At 37.0% G+C, this 18,928-nt stretch overlaps 1 protein-coding gene across 3 annotated transcripts in view; it reads left to right on the forward strand.

Moving 5' to 3' along the window:
* Positions 1–18,928, forward strand: part of MYO3B (myosin IIIB) — a 195,323-nt gene that overhangs the window by 19,456 nt on the left and 156,939 nt on the right. For all 3 annotated transcript variants that reach the window (XR_005701618.1, XM_040069363.1, XM_040069364.1), the window contains exons 4-8: positions 5,577–5,760; positions 7,171–7,305; positions 10,496–10,600; positions 10,864–10,963; positions 14,319–14,395. Coding sequence is in view for 2 of the 3 variants with exons in the window: in XM_040069363.1 (XP_039925297.1) it covers positions 5,577–5,760; positions 7,171–7,305; positions 10,496–10,600; positions 10,864–10,963; positions 14,319–14,395 (601 nt within the window). In the remaining variant the exon portion in view is untranslated. The remainder of the gene's footprint in view (positions 1–5,576; positions 5,761–7,170; positions 7,306–10,495; positions 10,601–10,863; positions 10,964–14,318; positions 14,396–18,928) is intronic.

Genomic DNA, 18,928 nt, shown 5'->3' on the forward strand with positions numbered 1-18,928 from the left:
AGATGGTCAGAGCTGAGCATCTTTCCTACCATACATTTTCCAGGATATTAATGGAGAGTTTTCTGGTTTAGATTCAAATATTTGGTCCAGGAATTTGAATTAAGGTTATGATCTTAAAAGTACCTTCAGGTCAGAACTGATTTAGGAGTGCTGGTGTGAAATTTTTACCATTTGACTAGAGTATTCTTTGTTCTCTTTATTTCTAGAGAACTAGGTGACATTTAGATTTCTGCGCCATGATGATGAGTGGCTGGTTTTGGTCAGGTTATTATGGTTGATACTAGGAATGTGGTCATGATTCATACTGTGATGAACTGGAAGCATAGACAAGACAAGGGAGCAAATAATCACAATGCTTTCATCAGAGCTGGTGTCCAGACACAGTCCATTGCCACTGGTTATCACCCAGCTCTGGCCCTGTGGTTAATACTGCAAGTCTAAAAGCATAGAATATCTAATCCAGCCATCCATCCAAAAAAAAAAAAAAAAAAGATACTCCTGAATTTAAAGAACTTTATGGAGAAAAGAGTGTATGTAAGCACAAATAATAAAAACTTTTAAAAGTTTAAGTTAGAATATGTGGAAAGGGAGAAATGTTTCCACTTATGTTCTCTCTATTTCCAATTTTGAACACCCAGAGCTGATTTCATGGCTTGTATATTCAAGCGAGACTTGTTCTGTGAACAGAATTTAGCTGGAGTGTTCTCGGATCTACCTTTTGTCTATAAATAACAGCAATTCTATTCTGGTTGTCTTGTTTTGTCCCTTATGTTTGCCTAGAGAAAATATGTGATCAGCTAAAATATGGTTCTTTTATTGTTTATATGTTTTATAGCATCAGTAATAGCTTTTGAACATGCTTTTATCTTTCTCCTTCATCTGCTTCCATCACTTTTATCCAAAAAAACCTATCCACAGCACATTCTGTAGCCTCTCTTTCTGAGTCCAACTGAGAACAGTTGTAGGATGCTGTCTTGATAGAGGTTTTTTTGGGATGCTTCATTTCAAGATATGGACATTTTCTTTGTTTTAACCTAGCCAGTGAGAAATAGCAGAAGGAGAGTAGCAGAGGATACTGTTCAGACTATTGGTTTTCTTGTGCCTTTTGTTGGTTCATTAATTCCTCTAACAATTGCTTCTGAGGTATCTGTCTGTGTGTGACCGCTACTAGCCAGCAGAATAGGGTCTGTCATAGGTAGCTGAGGCCATAGCTGATAATGTCAACTTTGCCTTCTGGATTCTTCTACCAAGGAGTTAAAATTTAGTATGGGACCAATATTGAGTTCTCTACAAACAGTGAAATACCTTACTTTTGAATATGTCATTCTTACTCTTCCACAGTGTTTGAAAATGCCACAAGTGTATAAGCCTGCTTTTCCACAAGAGGGACAAGAGGGCTAAGACAAATGGAACATTTGGAACTCTGTCCATGAATTATTTGTATGGAAGCAGTATTTTGGCTACTTTCACTGGTATTGGCTGGTATTGCTATCACGTCCCTACCAGCTATAAGAGAACTCAAAACTCTCTAGTACTGTGTAGCATGATTATTAGAAAGCACCAGGCTGAACTGAGACTCTTACTAATTCTGAAATCTCTAAGGATGATGCATCCTGCTGTAAATTAGAAGAGGGTACATTTTGGAATGCAGAAGGGAATCACTGTTCTGTAGGAGTTGAGCAAGGCAAGAGAAAATAGAACAATAATTGTAAAGTTATTTCTCTGGTTTATGAGTCCCTTTTCTTCCTAGAATTTTTGAGGAAGAGAGCTGTGATAATAAATTTGTGAGAAAAAGTTGCTGATTTTAATCCAGATGTAATTTTTTCATTAACAAAATCTGCTGTTCTATATAGAGTTTGGATTTTTTTGTTTTGTTTTCGCAACCTAGGCAAATATTGTAGTAGAGCTTCTGGGACACCACGTAGCTTTCCAGTTGGCTTTTCTGAGGCTATTTAGAACCATGGAATACAGTCAAAAGGCTGTGGTTCACAGATGGAAAATTGATTTATGTACTGTCTGTAACCTATACTTCTTAGATTATATCTTATATGATATACATAATGCGTGTAGTCTGTTTTCATGGCAATACCATTAAGGGATGATAATATGCAGTCATTGATTCTAATGTTGATCTTAGAGAGAAATATTTTCTTTAAAGTAGAAAAATGTTTCACATTTATCTGACTGCCATTTAAGTTTGTCATGCCTGGTCTGATTTAATCTGTTCTGATGATAAAGGTTTACAAAATAGAAGAGGTCAGGTGTTATGAGGGAATTGAATATCTCTTTTCATTGATAAAAGAAAGAAACAGTGTCAGTGGCTGAAGCCTATAAATAAATATTTGTTGTATCTTATTGTCTGGGTTGGTCAACTTTTTCAAGATTTAAGTTATCTCTGCTTAAAAGAAAAAATCATGCTATTTGTCCCTATTCCACCCTCAGAGCAGCTCGAATAGGCTCCGTCAGGTTGTCCTTGTGCTTTCATTCTGTCTTTTCCCAAGTATGCAAAACAGGGTGGGGTGCCAGGGGCTTGTTGGTGGCATGGAGTCATGCCTCAAATTGCATAAACATGTGCAGTCCCAAATAGCTTTGTGTAATATGTTCCCTATCCAGTAGAGTTAATTGCCAGAGTGTAATTTTTCAGCATCTGGTGTGGGCTGTTTTCCTTGCCTACAAGGAACAAATTTAGCCACTGAAAAGTTTTCTGCAACTGAGGGCAGAAATACTTGTCATTGGTAGGTCTCTAATATGTTGAGGCTTCTTCTGGGGAGGGTAGTGCTAAGTTTTTTACAGCTGTTTCAAAGCCCAGGGATATGTGAGCCCTGATGTGTGGGGAGTATAAGGAGAAGTTTCTTTCTAAATAAATTTCAACTGCAGTATTTCAGTGTTAGGATCTGAATGTGTGGTTGTTGCAGAAGTGGTTGTATTCATACATAACTTTTTACCATATAAATAACTTTTCACTGTATAAATAAAAAGTGAGTGGCAGCTTTTGTTAAAACAAGGATGTTTTATTTTCTGAAGCTTAACAAATCAGGAAATAGAAAAAGCACGAACTTACTTTACAATTTCAGCTGTTCCCCGTAATATTTATATTTTGTGGTGGTTTCAGGTTTTTTAAATCCAGATTTTACATTATTGAAGATAATAGCAGATACTGTTCTTTTGTGTTTTTTGTACTGTAAAATAATGACTGCTATTGTAGGAATGCAATGATGTCATGGATGTAAAAGGCACTTTTACTGATTACAAGTGTAGAACCTTATTAAGATAGGTATTACTTGAGTTTAAGAAGAGCTTATTTTGGTTTAAACAGAAGAGGTTTGTGGTACATATTTCCCATCCCTGTTTCTGTGTAATGCATAACTATGCCATCTGTAAATGCTACCATGTTATTACAATGCACAAAAATGCTCACTAAATTTTTTCTTTAGTCCTCCATCATGACTCCATCTGTAAAAAAAATTACATTAGATTTTATTTTGCCAACATTGTCTTCCGGTACAAAGAAATGTTAATATGTTTTTAAATTTGGAGATATTTTAAGGGTTATAATTTTCAGAATAAGAGCAGGCAATGGCATTATGTTATTTTGATTTTTTAAGGAAAAAAGTATTTATTACACAAGAATTGCTTAGAGGAACACATAATATCATGTTGGTACAAAGAGTGCCGTGCATCATTTTCTGGCAAATCTGTGTAATAGGGTAGTTATAGGAGCACAGAACTAAATATCAGTCTGTCTTTGTTTTCCTTGTAAGGTTGTATCAAAGCTATTTCCAGGCTATTCCCTTCTGTTTCTCTGCACATGAATGTCTTTAGCATTTCACCTAAAGCATTAAAGCCATGTGTTCAATACATTGTTGTGTTGGGGTTTTTTTGTGAGGTGCAACTGTTCCCGTGTTTGTATTCACCACCAGACCCACCCTGCAAGAAAACCTTGCTCTTGAGGTTGGCTTATCAGGAGCTCCATATCTGTAGCTGCTGCTTCAGTGCATGTAGTACAGTCTGTTCACTGATTTCTAAAAAGTCTCTCACCTCACCTGCTTCTCTGTTGATGTACTAAGCTTAGGTGTTCAGAATACTGTTCTGTATTTGCAGCATGCTGTATTGGATCAAATATTGAGGAAATGTCCTAATAACTTACATTATTATAGCAGATAAATAATATTGACTCTAGCTTTTTTTTTTTTTTTTTCCCCCTTCTTTTTTTTTGGCCTTCTTTTGGTGAAGAGACCAAAGCAATTTCATACATTATTTGGCACAAGCTTTGGTGGAAACACAGATTTACCAAGGAGGGAAATAGAGGTTTTCTGTGGTTTTCATTGATGCTAGAAATGGGGAAGATGTAAGAAACAAGTTTTTAAAATTATTTCAGGGACATCTGCAGGTATCAGGTGTGCTTAGAAAGAAATGACTCAAACCTTAAAGTTTAAGTGTAAGTTTGAGGTGCTTGTTGATCTGTCTCCAAAAATTGGGAACTTTTGCCGTCAGTCATGGTGTTATCTTCAGTTGCCTTTGTCACAATCACGCTCTTATGATTGGACACACTTGGACTTTTCATCTCGTGGTTGAGCATACAGGTAGCTAATATACCTACTGACAGGCACCAAATGGGCAAAGAATTTTCTTTCGCAGAGAAACCATCAATCAGTGAGCTCCCCTAATAATGATTAATATAGGAAGGTTAAGTTAATACCATCTTAAATTTAATATTTCCTTTCTATAATTCCGGTTCAGGGACAAGATATATCTTCTCACTACTTTAGATGAAATCTTAAAAAGGTATTGTCATTTCCCTAATCACCAAAACTAACCATGTATGTAATTCCAGAGTGGGAAGGAGCCCTTTGCATAGGCTGCAGTGTTCCATTTGCTGCCAGATCCACTCAGGAGTGTCTGGGGAAACAAGTCCACTGACCGGAAGATCTTCTGCAGGTGTTGAGCCAGTGTGACAGACCATAACATACTCTGACAGAGAGATGAGTGCAATTGTTGAGAAACATCTCAACAGTGATACATCACCCCAGTGGCATACCTGTTTCCCATTTTCAGGTTGGCTTGTATTTTATGACATCAGCCAGCCCAGTCTTAAGTTTTGTTAGATGTATACATATCGGATATAATGAGGCTTTACCTACTGAATGCCTGTCTGGCCATCTCCAGGGAGCATTACACAAATTTATAGAAAAACCCTGACATAGTTTTTTAAAACCAGAAATAGGACCTCATTTCATGAGCTGTGTTAATTCAGTTGTGTAAAATGTCAATTTAGAGAGTGTGCAGTAGAGGGAGGGGTAGGTTTTGTCAGAACTTGTTAAAATGTGTTTAGAATGGTGCTGCATATGGGGCAATGTTTGAAGCAAATAATACACTAAAGTAAAGAAAGAGGAGTGGTTTCCAGTGTTTTCTTTCCACTGAGTGATCTTACATTTCTGTCTGCTTTTCATTTGTGATTCTATCTGTATTTCTTCTTAAATTAGGACAATATTTGATTTCTTCATCATAAGATGCCTTTTCTAGTACTGAATTACTTAGGGCTTCCCACTGTATGTATTGTCTGCTTTATTTTCCAGGAAGCCATTGTATGGACTGTTTCAATATAATTCCAGTATGATTGGACTAGAATCATTAGCTGATCCCTCAGATACCTGGGAAATTATAGAGACTATTGGGAAAGGCACTTATGGTAAAGTCTATAAGGTTGCTAATAAGAAAGATGGAAGCTTGGCAGCAGTAAAGATTCTGGATCCTGTCAGTGTAAGTAAAAAATGTTAAACTGTAACTTCAATGTTAATTTAAAAGAATTTTTAGAATTGAAATGTAAATCAAATATGTAAGATATCCAGAAGGGAACAATTTTACAGAAAGAGTTTAGTGCCAGCAACTGAACGACAACTTAGAATTTCATCATCTTATTTGAGGACAGCATTTGCCTAGTTTCTATTTTAGGTCTGTGTAATTCTTCTGCTACAAATTTAGTTATCTTTGCTTGGAGCATGCAAATTATGAGAAGGCACAGAGGCCTTCCTCATAGGGCCCAGTGTAGCAGGGAAAATACAAGATGCTGTTAACCTTATCTTTCTCGTTTTGTTCTGTGTACTCCCTAAAAGAATTACTTTTCCCATCATAGAAACACCGCAAACTTTAGGATATTTTAGAGTTACCTTTTATGAGCAGATAATAGTGTGAGGCAGTAGTTAAGATAAAAAGAGAGTGCACTTCCCAGATCCTCGGAGGTAGTTCTGTGCCAGCTCTGGTTTTAGTGGGTATTAAATGCCTAGGTTTCCATGAGAACCAAGGGCCCTAGTTTTCAGAGGAAATTTTAACTGGCAGCTGTTCGGCTTGGATCAAGCTGGAGATTGACCATGATAGCTGGGCTAAAGTATTTACTAGAAATGCTATGTTTCTGTCCTCAACCACTACTGAAATTTATCATGTTTTTTTCTTGTATAGATCTGAGGAAGGCACAGGCTTAAATTTTCTAATAGTCCAGTCTGTGCACAAATGAGGAAAGTTTCAGCACTTAAGCACTGTTCTGAGTTGTGGCCTGTGTGCTGGTGTAAACACTATTTTGTAATTGTCACAGAATTCTTTCATTAACAATTACCTTGTAACCTTTTCTTATTTCATGGGTGGTTGTTTTGTCTCTCTTTCATTGTTTCTGGTTTTTCTTTCATCATAATAAAGTATTTGTTTTTATTGATGGCCCTTTTGAGGCTTAGTGAAATTGCTCTCTGTTTAATCTGGTCTGATGACCATAGAAAAAGGAAAAAATCAAAGGCTCATGTATTTACATTTAGCTCACGTGTTAAAACCATGCATGATTTAAAAACAGGTTAAAAATCTGTGAAATTCTTACTCTAGACAACTGAGCAGAGTTGAATAAAATCTTTGATTTTCTTGTTAAGTGTATGATGTACTGGAAGAATTCTTGAAGAGCAGCTGCTTGATTTGCACAGGCTTCACTTTTTTGTATGTAAGAAGAGCACAAGTGGCGCAATTCTATATGCATTAAATGTCCAGTATAGTGTAGTTTCAGCTCCATTAAACTATTTAAAAGTACAAACTAAGAAAAAGTTCTTTTTATCCATGAGAATTTGTTCTTGCTTTATTTGGAGTCATTGTCTTTATATGTTCTGTATGTTTGTTTGTTTGTTTTTTATTTAGGATGTAGATGAAGAAATTGAAGCTGAATATAATATTTTGCAGTTTCTGCCCAATCATCCTAATGTTGTTAGATTTTATGGGATGTTTTACAAAGCAGATCAATATGTGGGAGGACAGCTCTGGCTAGTACTTGAGGTAAAAATATTTTGACAATATTACATCTTACGTTAGCAAATGTGGTTGGATTTTTGTTTGTTATTGCTAAAGAGTCACAGGCTTTCATGTTTTTCTGATAGTTGATGTGTCGTAGGCTTACTGTTGAAAATCACATCCAAACTTCAAAATTTGTTTAACAGGGAATGGTCTTGCATTTAATATCTGTTTGAATTGCTACATTCTGCCTCCAACATAAGCAGATCTTTTCTTTTTCCCTTGTTACATTAGATAAGACATTTATCTAAAGTTTAAACTTTTGGGGAACTCAGGCATTTGAGGGGAATGCAAAGGATGATGAAGTAGTTGACATGGGGAGTAGTTAACAAATAAGCTGCCTTCTGCAAAAGTGAACAGAGAACGTATAATGGGAGAGTCTGTTTTATGGTAATTTTAAACTAGGGTCTGGTTGTTATTGGAAACCTAGCAACAGAAAGGCCTTCTATTAACTCTTGTTCAGTGGCAGTCAGTATTCTCACAGTGTCAAATGTATTTTGGTGGTCTTGTTTCCAGTGAAGTGACTGCCAAAGGTGGTTGTAAAATGAGGGTTTCTTTCTCGGCTTAATTGATGCAGAACTCTGCACCGGCAGTTACTGCTCTAATGAGCAGTAACAAACCATTCAAGCATTTCTTTCTTTCATAACTAGACTGGTAAAAGCTAGAATTCACTTTTTAATTACTGATTGTTTTAAAAATTCCACTCCCCGTTTTTGAATGAGGACTAGAATCAGAATAGGGAATCTTTATTTCCACTACAAATTGTGGAATCCTAACAGAATATCTAACTTCTATGTACTGGAGCAGTATGTAGCTTGAAGGAAAACTTTTGAATGTGTTTCCTCTTAAATTTCGGTAACTATTGAAAAGTAACCTTAGTATTCTTGATTTGGTGTTGGGTTTTTTTTTGTGCATGCTGGCTTTATGTTGAGTTTGGGCTTGGATCCCTCTGTGTTTTCTTTTTTAATAAAAGAGTCTTGTCTCTGAAGATCCATGGAATTTTATAGAGCAAAATCATCATATATTCTGAAATAAAACTGAATGTAGAATTTGAACAAGTTGTATGTTTGTATTAACTTTATCAATTAAGTATTTGCATTTCAGGTGGGTTTTGGTGCACATAATCCAAAGTTTGGAAGAAATTTGACTTTATAAAAAATGTGTTTTCTTTATATGTGAAAATTTACTGGACAACCCAAGCTATTCCTTGCCTTAGAACTTAGAGCAGATATATGCATGCATAGCGGTGACTTGTGATATTATAAATTAATGACACATTTTCAGTAAAAAGGAATATACAAAGTATTCGGACTTTGATCCCTGAGTCTTTGATGAAATACATTCATTTGATGTGTGACTTCCAAAATTTGTAATTAAAAGGTGGATTTTTTTTTCCTCTGGGCAGTTTTGCCTTGTTTACTCACTACAAGCAGGACCTTACTTTGATAAATGCTTGTGATGAGGAAAGGTGGCAAAAGTGGATACCTTATGTATTTTTATGATGATGCAAGTCTAGGACAACCATAGAGCAAACTTCTCTATTTTTTCATGTAAGTGTGCATTTCTCCACCTTTTAAAGTATTATAATTAGGTATAAAGTGGTAAAGGAGTTTTCAAATTCATTTTGTTCAAGGTCTTTGCTGAGTTTCATGAATAGTGTCACAGACAGCTGCAGCAGTGTTTATGGGATATATTTTTGAGTCAGGCAGTCATTTATCATATCCTACCAAACAGCTGTCAGCCTGTATTATTTTTCAATAACAACCAGCTTGGGGTTTTGCTTTGTTTCTTTTTGAGTTAGGGCATACTTTTATATATTTTATTTGCGGGCTAGAGATAAATTTAGTATCGTTTGCGTAAACAGAACGTTTAATGCAATGAAAGCAATACAAAGAAAACTTTAGCTTAATGGCTTGTCAGCAAGACAATGGGAAGAAAACCAGTTTCATGTATATACAGTTGATGGTTGATATCGACCTGAATGCTCCCATGAATTTGTGAAAGATAAGGAAAACATTCCCTACTAACAAATTAAAAAATAAAGTCAAATTCCTTCCGAACTTATCAATGTTTTAAGTGATGAAATTTTACTTCAGCGTCCTTTCCATGAACTCAAAATTTCTAGTCTAGTGAAAATTTTTTGATGCAAGGTGAAGTTAGTAAGAGGTTAAGGAAAGTATTGGCATATAACAGAAATTAGTGGTTGAACTGATATAGTTTTTCATAAAAGCTGTTGGAAAGATGCAAATCTTGAGAGTTTGTATCGCTTCATACTATTCTGATTTATGCTATGGTATTCTAAACTGATAATGTTAAATGAACTTGTGTTGAAATTCATATGATTCTCTGGCAGAAGTGTTGGTAAGGGTGCTGGCCACAAAAACCTGCATAGAGGAGAAAATTCAGTGAAAGAAAGGCAGCCAATTCTCCTATCTTTCTTTCTTTTTTGGTCAAACAATTGTGAATATCAAGGTAATAAAAGGAAAGAGAGAGGAGAATGTATGATATCAATACCTGTTTAGAATGGTATGGACAGTAAACTTAAGGTGTGGATGAGAACATATTTACAAAGATTCTAATTTTACTTTTTCTCCACCTCTTTTGATTACCAGCCCAGAAAATGCTTGCAAGAAGCTGCTTTTCTGGATTAGAATGTTTCTCTGTTGTTGACAGCGCCTGGTATCAAATCTGAGTCTAGAGATATGGCTTCTGTCTATTTTATATTGCCTGCCATCAGGAGCATTGATGGAAAGTTTAAAATGACTAATTTGTTGCTTCCAAGTTATCAAGAGCATCAATCTTTTCTGTCTGTCCTTTGCACAAAAGGATTTTTTCAAAAAGACAACGTGTGTATTGTTGTGAAAATACTCAAATAATGTAAACTGGATTCACGAATCCTCTTTTAACACTGAAACACAGTCCTGTTCATATTATTTTTATCTTTTTTGTTGTATTTTATAAATTGCATGTGATAGTTTTCAGTTTTCTCTTCCCTCCCCTCACTCAGGCTGCTGTATATTTATATTAACATTGCGAATAAAATGAGTTCTGTTGTTCCCAGATTTGTGTTGTAGCACGGTTTTGCATGGTAGGTGTTTACAGCCTAAACAAGTAGATTGAGAAACTGAGGACTTGTCTTGCTCTTTTTCCCTCCTCACAACTCCCCCTCTTCCAGCTGTGCAACGGAGGTTCTGTCACAGAGCTTGTCAAAGGCCTGCTGAAGAGTGGCCGAAGGTTGGATGAAGCGATAATCTCTTACATCTTGTACGGTGCTCTCTTGGTAAGGATGTTCACTGGGCTTGTAATGACAGCAGAGGGTGCAATGCACGTAGTGCATACATACATTTTCCGTTTGTAAAGTATGGTAATGTGTGCAATATTACATGGGCGGTTACAACAGCAGGCGTTGTATAAAGGTGTGTAATCCGCTGGACAGCTGTTTCTGTAGAGTATGTGCGGATTTTCTTCATTACATTCCCTGATAGCAGGGCAATTGTTGTCAAATAAGGGAATAAACTTATTTTTGTTACTGCTGGTATATAGGGCCTTCAGCATTTACACAATAACCGGATCATTCACCGTGATGTGAAAGGGAACAACATTCTGCTGACAACAGAAGGTGGAGTCAAGCTCGTTGACTTTGGTAATGACCACTTCCCCTTTGTTTTCTTGATACGTGCGGTTTAGCCAAAGGTTTTACTTTCCCCTGGGAAGGCTGAATGTCACAGCGAGACTTTTTCAAAAGCATACTCAGAATTATTTTAAGAAGGAAAAGTGTAAAAGGAACCCGATTACAGCACGAATAAAAAATACTAACTAAAAATCAGTAATAGAGTTTTAATTTTTAAAAGCTTAAACATAATTTAATAATTTTTAAAAGTTCTGAAGCTAGCATTTTATTTACAAGGCTCTTTTGCATTTCAGAAGAAATGTTAGTTTCAGGGCAGTTGTCCTCCTAATTTAAATTTAGATATTCTCTTTTGCATATGAAAAGGAAACATTCTTCTGAAATGGCTTTTGATAGCCTTAAGCATATTTTTTCCCCTCTGAGCAGAAGGTAAAATAGTCCCTTGGGCCCAAAACCCAACATCCATTTAATTTGTGATTATTGCTCTTAGATTTGAGCATTGCCAGTCTGGATACATCGTAAGAAACAAGAGGGAGAAAGGAAGGAGTGGTGATAGAAAGGGACTTGGCAATAGATTTAAAGTCAGTTCGATTTTTATTCCTTTGAACACGTACTTATAAAGAAAAAAATGCTTTAGTCCCTCAGATATGTATGCAAGAGAATGGACAATTTTATTAAAGGTAACAGAAGCAGATTATTAGTAATATGATTTATTAATGAAATAATATAATGCATAAGGTAATCACCATTGAAAATAGTGTGTGAATAATATGTTTGTTTAACAGTGCACAAAGGTAAAAAAAAGTCCACAAAATGAGGGTACAGTAGAATGATATGTCAAAAAAAGTCTAAAATATTAAAAATCCTAAAATATGAAATTTATGCAGTGGAAAGAAAATTGTATACTGGTGATGTCATGGTATTGTAATTTTAACACATATATATTGAATATGCTAAAGCAAGCTAGCACTTATGAGATTCCTTAGTATCTTCTAGGGACAAAAATTCATTATTTTCAATTGTAAAGGCAGCAATTAAAATAGTGTTAGGAGAAACATATGACCTGAAGCAAAACTTGGAGTGAGCCCCTGACCTAATAAAAGAGAGGAAGATCGCTCCTCATTTGGGGGAATTTTGGCTGTCTAAACTTTGTTTTTACTCCATTATGGGAAGGTTGGCTTTTCTCTCCAAAGCAAAATGTTTTTATCAGATGTATTAAAGGCCTTAAAGACAGAAGAGTGTGCTGCAACCCCAAGTGCCACATTCAAGGAAACTGAGACTCCTGATCTTTGTGGTGACCCATGGGTCTCTCTGAATCCACATTTAGGTTTCAGGGCTTTTCTCCTACTTTTTAAGTTAGCACAGTAGCACTAGAAAAATCACAACAAATATGACAGGCTCAGAAAAAGATTATACTTAAATCTCGAGTGTTCCCTACTGCTTAACAGTTAGGAGATGCCAAGAGATGCCCATATATCTATGGGCTTTTTGACTAAAGAAGTACCAGGCACCAAGCTTTTATGAAGTTGCTATTTTTCCTGTCTTGTCCACTGCTGTCGCCACAGAATGGTCTCTGGGAATGATTTAGGGCTGTGTCACAGGTGATATTGTTTGTAGAACTGTTTTGTCTCTTTTTTTTTCAGAAATTGGAAGATAAATAGTGAAATTGCAGGGAATTCAGGAAGAGAAGGGGCTTGCAGTTAAGACAATTGGATGATATCAAATTGGAGATTATTCTTGCTTCTGCCTGTGTTTCTCTGTGATGCTGGGGAGTCGCATCAAACTCAGTTCCTCTTTTTCCCAATAGCCAGTTTGAAACATCTTGTCCTGCTTTCCAGAACTGTGTGTTCTTGAACTGCAGCTGAGATCTATTACAGCTCTACTTCAGGCTTGTGGAGTGCCTGAAAACTGAAAGATCTCCGATTAAGTACCCAAACACGGTGGATGCTTTGGATATTTTTAGGTTAATCTCTGGAACTAATAATCCTCTGCTGTTTTGTGGGAATGTTAAGTAGATTTGTTGCTTGTGAGTGGGGAAGGAAATAATGTCAAAAGAAAATAATAGTTTTAAATTTAGTATAGGATTGGATATATTAAATAAGAAATGAGAATTCAAATCAGTGGGGTTAAAAAAAAAATTAAACTATGACCTATTCCGTGAATGCTATCCATTCAGTCCAGAGAATGAGACAGAATCTTGATTTTAAAAAAGCTGCTTCATATTCAAGGCTGTACATATGGATACTAGGTCACAGTGAGGCTTACACAGATATCCAGATATCTTTAATTGAGGCTTTTCTTTCCTTTACTGCATGACTTTACAGCTTTTTTTTTCAATGTAACACACATTTCTTCCCTCAATTACTGTCAACAGCATAGTATATTTGAATAAATGATGGTCACAGTAAATTGACCCAAAATGTCTGCAGCTTATCATTCATTTCTGCTCATGCTCTCCCTCTCTCAGCTCTTTGGTATTCTGCACTGTTTTAGAATATCCCTAGGTAGCAGCTATGAATTAAACTGGCTGAAGAGAGCTCACAGTGAAATGAACAGAGGCTTGTTGTATTAGCCATTAGCTGTTTCCCAGCAGTACTCAGGAAATCACTGATGACTTCCAATTACACTGAAAAATTAAAAACAAATATAACATTGAATGTTGGAATAGGAAGTCAAACAATTTAACTTATGAATCTATTTTTTTAAATTTATTTGCAGCAGTCAATGGGTATTACACGTGCTTCAGCTAATTTTTGTCTCTGGAAAAATGCCAAAAAAGCAAACCACTGCGGCTTTTGTTTTTAAAAAATGTTGAAGCAAAATATATTTCTATGTCAATATTGGCTTTGTGTCACCTCATTGGAATCCTACTGAACTGAACTCATTCAATTATGTGTTGTCCAGAGCACAGAAGATTTGCTGTCAAAGTTCATTCTGTTTTGTTAACATTGTTTGATTGCACTCTAGTTCATTCTTTTGGGTTTTTTTCAGTTGTGCTTCAGTAGTCCAGCCCCAGTCAGCAAAGCTCTGAAGCTGATGTTTTAAGTGTGTGCTTAATTCCCTAAGTACAAGCTGCGGTGTGAGCTTGAGCTTCTGAGCTTTTCTCATTAGAGAAAGATTTAAGAAGTGCATAACTGTTTTGTTGAACAGGAGCCTCTGCCAAGTATGCTTGTGAACAAATTTCTGGCCTGTGATGTTCGGACAGTACATTTCTGAAACAGAAGTTTTAAAGTCAAGTTGTCATTTTAATAGTTCCCATTTATACTTGTGAAAACAGCAGAAAGAAATCTGGGATATTCATGTGACAATGGAAGAATTTTTGAGTTTAAATGACAATGAAGCCAAGTTTCTTTGATCTGTTTTGTTGCAGGTGTTTCAGCCCAGCTCACCAGCACACGGCTGCGTAGAAACACCTCAGTGGGAACGCCCTTTTGGATGGCACCCGAGGTAGGCAAGTGTGCCTGCCTGGCTTGTCTCCATTCATTGTAATAGACACTTTGTTACCACCTCCCCACAGCAGGATGGGATCTTTTCTTCCCTCCCTTATGGCTGTGTTTCTGCTTTACATCTTGTTCTCTGTTCAGTAAAAATAATATACTATTACAGTGCACAAAATGGATTTCTAATAATTATTATTTTCTTCTCTGTAGTGTTTTCATGAAAGTACAGCAAATCTACAAATAACTGAGGGTCCTAAGAGTATTATGACTTTCCAGTCAAATATTGTGTGTTTTGGGGTGCTTGTTTGTGATGTAAGTACAGACTGGGGAGAGGAGGAATTCCTTCTTTTCAGTCTTGCTGTTGTGTTGCACACTGCAAAATGCTGACTGACCTATGTGTTCTTTAACCTTAATCATTGACTGGGAACCTTTAAACTTAGACAATTGGGCTAGCATAGATTAAAAATTGGAGAAAAATAATATACAGGTAGCTTAGCTCATATTCAAGTTTCTTACATAATTTTACATACTACTACCCAGACATAACCCTTTGCCTTCTATTTCATGAAGCTCTAAAAAGTTTTAATGCAATGTTGAACAAAATTTTGTACTTTACTAAACTTTGGGGTGAAAGATATCAACCTTTGCTGTCCCTGCTTTAAGGAACACAAAGTACTTGTGAAAGATAGGAACTATGACATTTAAAAACAAGGATTGAGAAAGGAGTGGTCTGTTTATTTGTAAGCTGTTCAGCCTTTGTAACAGTACAAGCCTCTCGTCTGTTAAAGGCCATACGAACTTTGGGGAAATTGGGATGGAATTTATCTATTACAAATGCACCCAGGTCTATTTCTGTATGTTGAAGAGCTGAAAGTATTGTGGAAACATTTGTTTTAAAAAATTTCATACCTTTTATACATCTATTTTTGTTGCTAAGGAAGGCTGATTATAGCTGAGCAGCTAAAGACGCTGCTGTAAGGGGTCTAAAATTGATCTTGCGCAGTCTCACAAAGAATGGTTGATATTTCACCATCTCCATAACAACCAGCTTACGTCACAAAGGAGACACAAGATACCTTAGAAACCACTGTGCAAGCATTATTTATGGAATCACCTTGGTTGGAGACATTTCTAAAATGAGACCTCTATAAAATACTTCTCTAGATAATAATGGGCATATTATGAAAGATTTTATTGAACATGGATTATTATAGGTTATTTTTATGGTAGTGTTTTGCTTGAAGAATTACCATCAAGGGCAGTAATCATACCAAATTTATTTTCCCTGACATGTTGAAGGTATTTATTCTCATGGCAGAAGGCCAAAGAGATAAGCAGGTATTTTGATCTGAAAAATTTTGACCTGAAAATACACCACACATGTAACCAAGGTATGTTATGTACATGGCATATCAAACAAAAACAGGTGTTGCATTGAATACTTCCTGTTTTGAAAAGGTCTGTTGAAAGAACCAGCTCAGCACCACAACCATAGTAACCCATATCACATTTATATGCCTGTGTGAGACATGCCAGGCTTCGTAGGTGTGCCAATCTGCAAAACAGCTGTAAGGTGCTTAGATATCCATTATGCTGTCATTGAAATGGCTTTTAAATGACAGGTTGCATAACATGCTTGCTCAAGTCACTGCAGTGCCTTATATAAATGACAGGTTTCAAGTGATGTGCAAGATGCAATTTGCTTTATTTCTGGGGAGATCTTTCTGGTATTTTTAAAATATGCACCCAAATTTTTATGTGAAAGATGGAAGATTAGGACTGCAATAAGATGAAAAAGTGTGCTTTTTTATTAGGAAGAATGTTTTCTAGGTGAGATTGTGGTGAGATCAGTAAACACTAGAAAGGCACTTAATTTTTTGCACTAATTTGCAAAAATCTGCCTAAAGGTTTTTGACATAAGATAGAATTTACATCAAACCCAAAAATATCATAAAATAACTGAACAGGAATGAAATGTTATTATCAGAGAAATAGTAAGTGTGAAGACTTTTTTTTTTTTTAAATTGGACTTTAACTATATGTGAAACATAAGTACCTTGGTCAATTCATAAGGTGATTGTGGGATCTCATCTGGCAGTGAGAAAGATGGATTTAATCTGGAAGGAGAGTGAAGAAGGGAGATGAAATAGCTTGCCTTGCAGGAAGAGACCACAGTAGTATCTCAGAGTAGAACTAAGACAGAAAATATTTTCCAATGTAAACCCCAGGAAGATAAAACCCAGAGAAGAATGATGCAGGATGTTTCAAGCTGACAGAGGGGAATAACTAGATATAAGCAGGAGACAAATACACTGGAAACTGGAATCACTCCATCAGCCTGGGTCACGAATGGTCTGTAAAATTAAGAAAACCGTATTTTAAGATTAAGTTTGCAAAACATATCAAAGGGATTATATGGCATGGTACTTGAAATAGCAGATGTTCAGAGGAAAATGGCGGTGACTGAGAGTGGTGTAAGGAAGGTGTACAACTCACTGTTCTTGCTGGCAGCACTCAAAGTAGCAGCTTAACTGCTTAATTTTTGAGTGACTCAAGCATCTTGGCTCTTTTTTTCTGATGACTCTGAGGCTTGTTTAGCAGTGTCAGGACAAAAAAGATCTGTCCTTGAGCATTTGTTTTGAGCAGAGCTTGTGATTTACAAAAATTTTGCTGAAAAATGAAAATACAGGTAAAAATTAGGCTATGAGGAAGCAAGAGAGAAACATGACAATGATAAGTCAATTTGAGAGCAACCTTAAAGTAGGCTCACTGAAAATGAATAATTGTTAACCTAATTAATATTTTCATTCTTACAAATGTAGACTCTCAGAAACTGAATACAAGCATACCAATAAAAGATAAATAAAGCAGGATAGTGTTAGTATGTTCAAAGCTGCCTGTTACCAAACATTAAGTTACTTAAAATCTGCTTCTATTGTGCTGTGTGCTAGCAGGATGAATAAATTGTGCTATGTGCTAGCAAGATGAAACAGATTTAAAGCTTTTGTACTGAACTGCCTTTACATCTGTGGTTCTAAACATTAACGTGTCTTGTTTTCAACTTCCAGTGCACAACTGAACAAAACCTAGTTCAAATAGAATTGCAGATTTCTTTTTCATGATCCAGCTGAAAACTTGACTCTTGAAACAAGCTCAGTTAGAATATCACAAAATAACAGAATCACAGAGTCAAGTAGGTGGAAAAGACCTCTGAGATCATTGAGTCCAATCTATGACCAACTATTGTGTCAACTAGACCATGGCACTGAGTGCCACATGCATTCTTTCCTTAAGCACCTCTGGGGATTGCGCCTCCACCACCTCCCTGGGCAGTCCATGCCAACATTTAATCGCCCTTTCTGTGAAGAAATTCTTCTTAATGTCCAACATAAACCTTTGCTGGCACAGCTTAAAACTATGACCTCTTTCCTGTTGCTGGTTACCTGGGAGAAGAAGCTAACCCCCAACTGGCTAACTCTCCTTCCAGGGAGTTGTAGAGAGTGATGAGGTCCCCTTGAGCCTCCTCTTCTCCAGGTTAACCACCCCCAGCTCCCTCAGCTGATCCTCACTGGACTTGTGCTCCACACCCTTCACCAGCTTCGTTGCCCTTCCCTGGACACGCTCCAGCACCTCAATGTCCTTTCTGAACTGAGGGGCCCAGAACTGGGCACAGCACTCGAGCTGTGACCTCACCAGTGCTGAGTCAGGGGGACAGTCACTGTCCTGGCCCTGCTGGTCACACTGTTTGTGACACAGGCCAGGATGTCCCTGGCCTCCTTGGCCACCTGGGCACACTGGCTCGTGTTCAGCTGCTGTCACCCAGCACCCCCAGGTCCTTTCCTACGTTCCAGCCACTCTGCCGCCATCCTGTAGTGCTGCACGCTCAATCCCCTCATTCAGATCATCAGTAAAGACATTAAACAGGACTAGCCCAACACTGATCCCTGGGGGACACCTCTAGTGACCAGACACCCTCTGGATGCAGCACCATTCTCCACTGCTCTCTGGGCCTGGCCATCCAGGCAGTTCTTAACCCAGTGAAGAGTGCACCTGTCTAAGCTGTGTGCTGCCAGCTTTTCCAGGAGTATGCTGTAGGAGATTGTGTGAAAGGGCCATCAAGTCCAGGCAAACAACATCCACAGCCTTTCCCTCATCCACTAGGGTTTATCAGGCAGGTCCTGCCCTTCCTGCTTGCTGGGTCTGATCCCTTGGTTGTCCTATGTATACCATGTGATCACACTCAAGATGACGTGCTCCATGTACAGGTATATGCACATGTTTGGCCCAAATTTAGTTTTAAGAATGGAAATAGAAAAAGATACTTGAAGTCAGAAAGAACTGGAGAGATGCTGAAGATAATTTAAAACTGCAGGGAATATGCTGTTATATTTTACTGATAACCGCTAAAAAAACGACACCAGTGAATGTATACTTATATTTTAAAAGGAACATAATTAAAACATAGTTGATCCTTTGAGGGATTAGTTGTTGAAATATGACTTATGACACATGAGTAGGAAAGGTTGTGATATTGAGGTAA

The sequence above is a fragment of the Hirundo rustica genome, chromosome 7 (genome assembly GCF_015227805.2).
Source record: "Hirundo rustica isolate bHirRus1 chromosome 7, bHirRus1.pri.v3, whole genome shotgun sequence".
In the NCBI taxonomy this organism is placed as follows: Eukaryota; Metazoa; Chordata; class Aves; order Passeriformes; family Hirundinidae; genus Hirundo; species Hirundo rustica.